This window comes from Fulmarus glacialis, unplaced genomic scaffold (assembly GCF_000690835.1).
Source record: "Fulmarus glacialis isolate BGI_N327 unplaced genomic scaffold, ASM69083v1 scaffold18036, whole genome shotgun sequence".
Lineage (NCBI taxonomy): Eukaryota > Metazoa > Chordata > Aves > Procellariiformes > Procellariidae > Fulmarus > Fulmarus glacialis.
Window position 1 is genome coordinate 5505 of NW_009220240.1, and position 3785 is coordinate 9289.

A 3785-nucleotide genomic window follows, 5' to 3' on the forward strand; every position below is an offset into this window, starting at 1 on the left:
GTCTGAAGTACAGCTGCGTGCAGATAAGTGCATCGAATTGCATGTGATATACATTTGCAGGCATCACGAGGGAGAGGACGTGTGATGGTGAGGCAAGGAAGGCAGTGCGAGGAGGGAGGGGAGAGTAAAGAGAATTTTCTTGATGGATCCTTGGCTTCTGCAAAGCAGGAAAGATGCCTTTTCAGCTGAGTTTGTTCTTAGGCCTGTGGGCAATGAGTGCTGAAGAATCCCTGTCTCCGAAGGGGAGGGGAGGGTCAGAAAGCCCCGATTTCAGTCGCCCAGGAGCGGCAGATCCTGGATGTCCCAACCCTGATCCCGGGTCCCTGCGCAGCAGCGCCCAAGGCGGGAGGCGCCGTGTAAGCCGGTGGAACAGGGACACCACCGGAGGCTGGCGAGAAGAGGAACGTCGCGATTTGGCTGCTCTTGGACGAACCCTCTCTCAACACGCCTGCTGGCGACGGCATCCTGGGCACGGCTGCTATGGCTGCAGATGAGCCCGTGCCTCGGGCCCTCCGGCTGGAAGAGGTCATCCTGCTGGCCAGGAAGCTTCGGCGGGATGGCAGCATGTCGCTGGGGACACGGCGAAGCGGGGCTGGCCTCACAGCAGGGCTTGGGTAAGCCAGGGAAGATGCAGTCAAAACAACCGGAGCGGGAGCAGCCTCCCTCCTGGGGATTTGCACGGGGCCAGCAGCGCTGTGGAGGAAGGACCACGGCCATGTCTGGATGGGCAGGAGGGAAGTGGCCACAGGCGAAGGCTCCATTTCTGCCACGTAATTATTCAGGTGGGAGAGGAGTCGCAGCCGGATGGGGTCGGCAGCATTTTGGCCCTCGAGGATGCCCAGGTACCTGACAACTTCAGTGAGACATTCGCGGAAGCCGATACTCCTGTAATCCACGGCCAGCGCTCGAGCATCTAAGAAGCCTGTAGGGAGAGGACACGGGTGACAGTAAATCCATGCAGAGCTCAGGAATGTGCTTTGATTTCACTACCCTCTCTAATGCACTGTGTATTTCACTTGAGGCACTTTGCTGCCGTGTGATATTACTGAAGCAGATAGCCAAGTGGGTGTCCGAAAGGACTGGACATTTGCGTGCATGAGAATAGCATCTGCGGTTATCTCATCGGGATAAAACTGCCAGGGTCATGAAGCCTCTTACTCTAGCATGTGAGATGAGTAAGAGGTTTCATTAGCTGTGCTCAGGAAGGAAGAAATTTTTCCAATTGGACTCTCTCAGTTATCGCTGCTGGAGACATGACTGTGGGCTAGATGGGCACTGGGTCCCTCTTTGCAAATGGACCATCCCCAGTCTTGCAGAACAGCGGGACACTGTGTCTCCTCGATGCACAGCTTAGCACCATTTTCCTGTGCCTGGGTCCCAATCTTTATACTTCGTTTAAACAGATGTCCAGCTGAACGACACAGGACAGTGGTAGAACCAAAACCACTGGGCCAAGAAAGCTCTAAGCCACAAAAATCAACAAGATAAAATGCAACCGATGGCTGGTTTTTAGGCTTCTGCTCCCTATTTGCAGCTTCATGAGACGATAAGCAATAAAACAGAGAATGTCACAGCACAGTGAAGCACTGGACCACTTTGCTTGCCGGGGTCTCTCGTGACAATACAGCCCTTTGTTGCAGTGCAGTCAAACTGAATATCTAAACAAATGTTCCAGACCAAGTTACAGCTCTGAACCAAAGCCTGGATGCCAGCAATGTCCCCAGCAAGCCAAAAATGGGTGGTAAGCAAGCCAGAGGCTTCTTTACTGGAGCTGTGATCTCCATCCTGTTAACTGGAACAGGACAGAGGGTCTGTACTGAGGTCTCAGTACAAATAAGACCTTTGTTGAATTTTGCACAGGGCTCCCTCTCTCTTCTTATAACAACCAAGAAACAAAAAAAAAAGAACAGAAAGGGAAAAAAGCCTTGTTTATTTGCAGAGTCCCCATGCAGAATTCAGCCTCTGCAGGAAATGTATCCCAGGGAGGAGGTAAAGAGTTTAATATCGTTTTTCTGGAAGCAGGCTCCATTTCTGAGCAGGACTAAGCACGTCTCTGGCTGGGCAGCTTTTAGCAGGGTGTGTGACAACAGCAGTGGTGCTGTCCCTGTGGGTCTTTGGAACTTGCTATCCCACATACCCAAGACTTCCAAATGTATGTATGGGATGCTGACCCATATGTTAGACATAAGAAAAACATCAGGGCAGGAAACGTCCATCTGCCCTCCCTCAAAAAATATTTCCCTTGGGAAGCAGGCAGGGCAGCATTCGTTTTGGTGCTGGCTGGTGTCAGCAAAGCACACCAGCACCAAGATATTGCTTGCTGCTAAGGCTGACAGGGAATTTTCCTTCCAGGTTTTCACCTTCACCTCACCTGTATGCTTATAAGAGCAGTTCTTACCTGTTCCTCCCGTGGCGTGAAGCATTTTTAAGTGATCTACTGTCATTTGTAGAATTTCTGCCTTCTCCAGCTTGGAAGACCCCTGTGTGTTGGGAGCAGGAAAAAAGAGCAATTCATCATTTTACGGTCTAGGGTTTTGTGCCTCTCAGGAGCTGGATTTTTCCCGAGGAGCTCTTCCCTGAAACCTTGCTGAAGCCCAGGAGTGCTCAGATTGGAGCAGGGCATCCATCCAGGGCACTGGCTCTGGTTTTTACATCAAGTGAGCAGAAAGTGGAGCTCCTTCCCAAGATCCCCTGATGCAAATTGAAAATCCCCGTTTCTGTGCATCTTCATATCTGCAAAACACTTTCTGGATTGAATTTATCCTCCCTAGGGCTCCTGAATATTTGTTAATATTGTTTTACTACCCAGTTTCACCACCTACTTACTCCCTGAAGTGATAATGATAAGAAAGACATAGCAATGCTCCAGACTTTCTCATTCTGAGGGCTCTACCCTTACACTGCTGAAATGCAGCCCGCACAGGAGGATGAGTGGAAATCATGGACGCACACCTGCTTCTCGAAGGCGGTGGGCACCAGGCGCCGCAGTTCGGAGAGGCTGCTGTTGATACGGTCACGGCGCCGCTTCTCAATGATCTGCGGGAGGTTTCCAAGTGGAGAGAAGAAACCACGGTCATTTATGGCCACAGCTCACAGGTTTAAAGCCCTAATTAACAGCTATGGCAGGTTGAGAGAGGCACTTTGAACAGGGCCATATAAGTAAATGTTTTGGGTGCAAAAGCTGAGCAAAGAAACATTAACTGACTGGTGTGATAACCCCAGGTGAAATTGCTCTCCTCCACCCCTATCTCCACCCCTTTCTGCCAGATTTGAGGCCAAACCTCTGCAAAAAATCTCCAATTGGCTGTGGGGAGAGTTCTGCAGAAGATAGAGCAGGGAACAGTGTAAAGTCGATTTTGCACTGTGCCCCCACAGTAGGGACGTGCCAACAGCACCCCACCGCACACAGGAGATGTCATGGGGAGCCCTGGCACACAGCTGGGACCAGCCTGACCCCCCAGGGAGACACAGTACAACCACCCTGGTCAACGCAAATGAGACTCACCCCTCTCCGCTTCTTCCTGGCTTGTATCTGAGATGTCGTAGTGGGAGACACAGACCTGGAAACATGGCTGGAAAGGAAGAAGAGGGAATCATTTCTTGCACTAGCTGGAGAGAAACCTCTGTTGCACATATGCTTTACACACGTTGCCATCTGCAGTTCCCCCCCCCGAATAATGTCTTCTGTGGTTCCCATCTCATTTTTACCCACAACACAGAGCTCAGGAATTGGGTTCGGGGAGCCAAGCAGAGACTCGAATCCCACTCTCTCCCCTCCGAGAGTC

At 51.3% G+C, this 3785-nt stretch overlaps 1 protein-coding gene across 1 annotated transcript; it reads right to left on the reverse strand.

The window, feature by feature from the left end:
- Positions 1-254: 254 nt before the first annotated feature.
- On the reverse strand, positions 255-3572 carry HEYL (hes-related family bHLH transcription factor with YRPW motif-like; the record flags this gene model as incomplete). The annotated part of the gene is made up of 4 exons (XM_009580697.1): positions 255-922; positions 2399-2480; positions 2953-3036; positions 3506-3572. Coding segments are annotated over 4 exons (901 nt in total), but the record flags the coding sequence as incomplete, so codon positions are not given.
- Between the last annotated feature and the right edge of the window lie 213 nt (positions 3573-3785).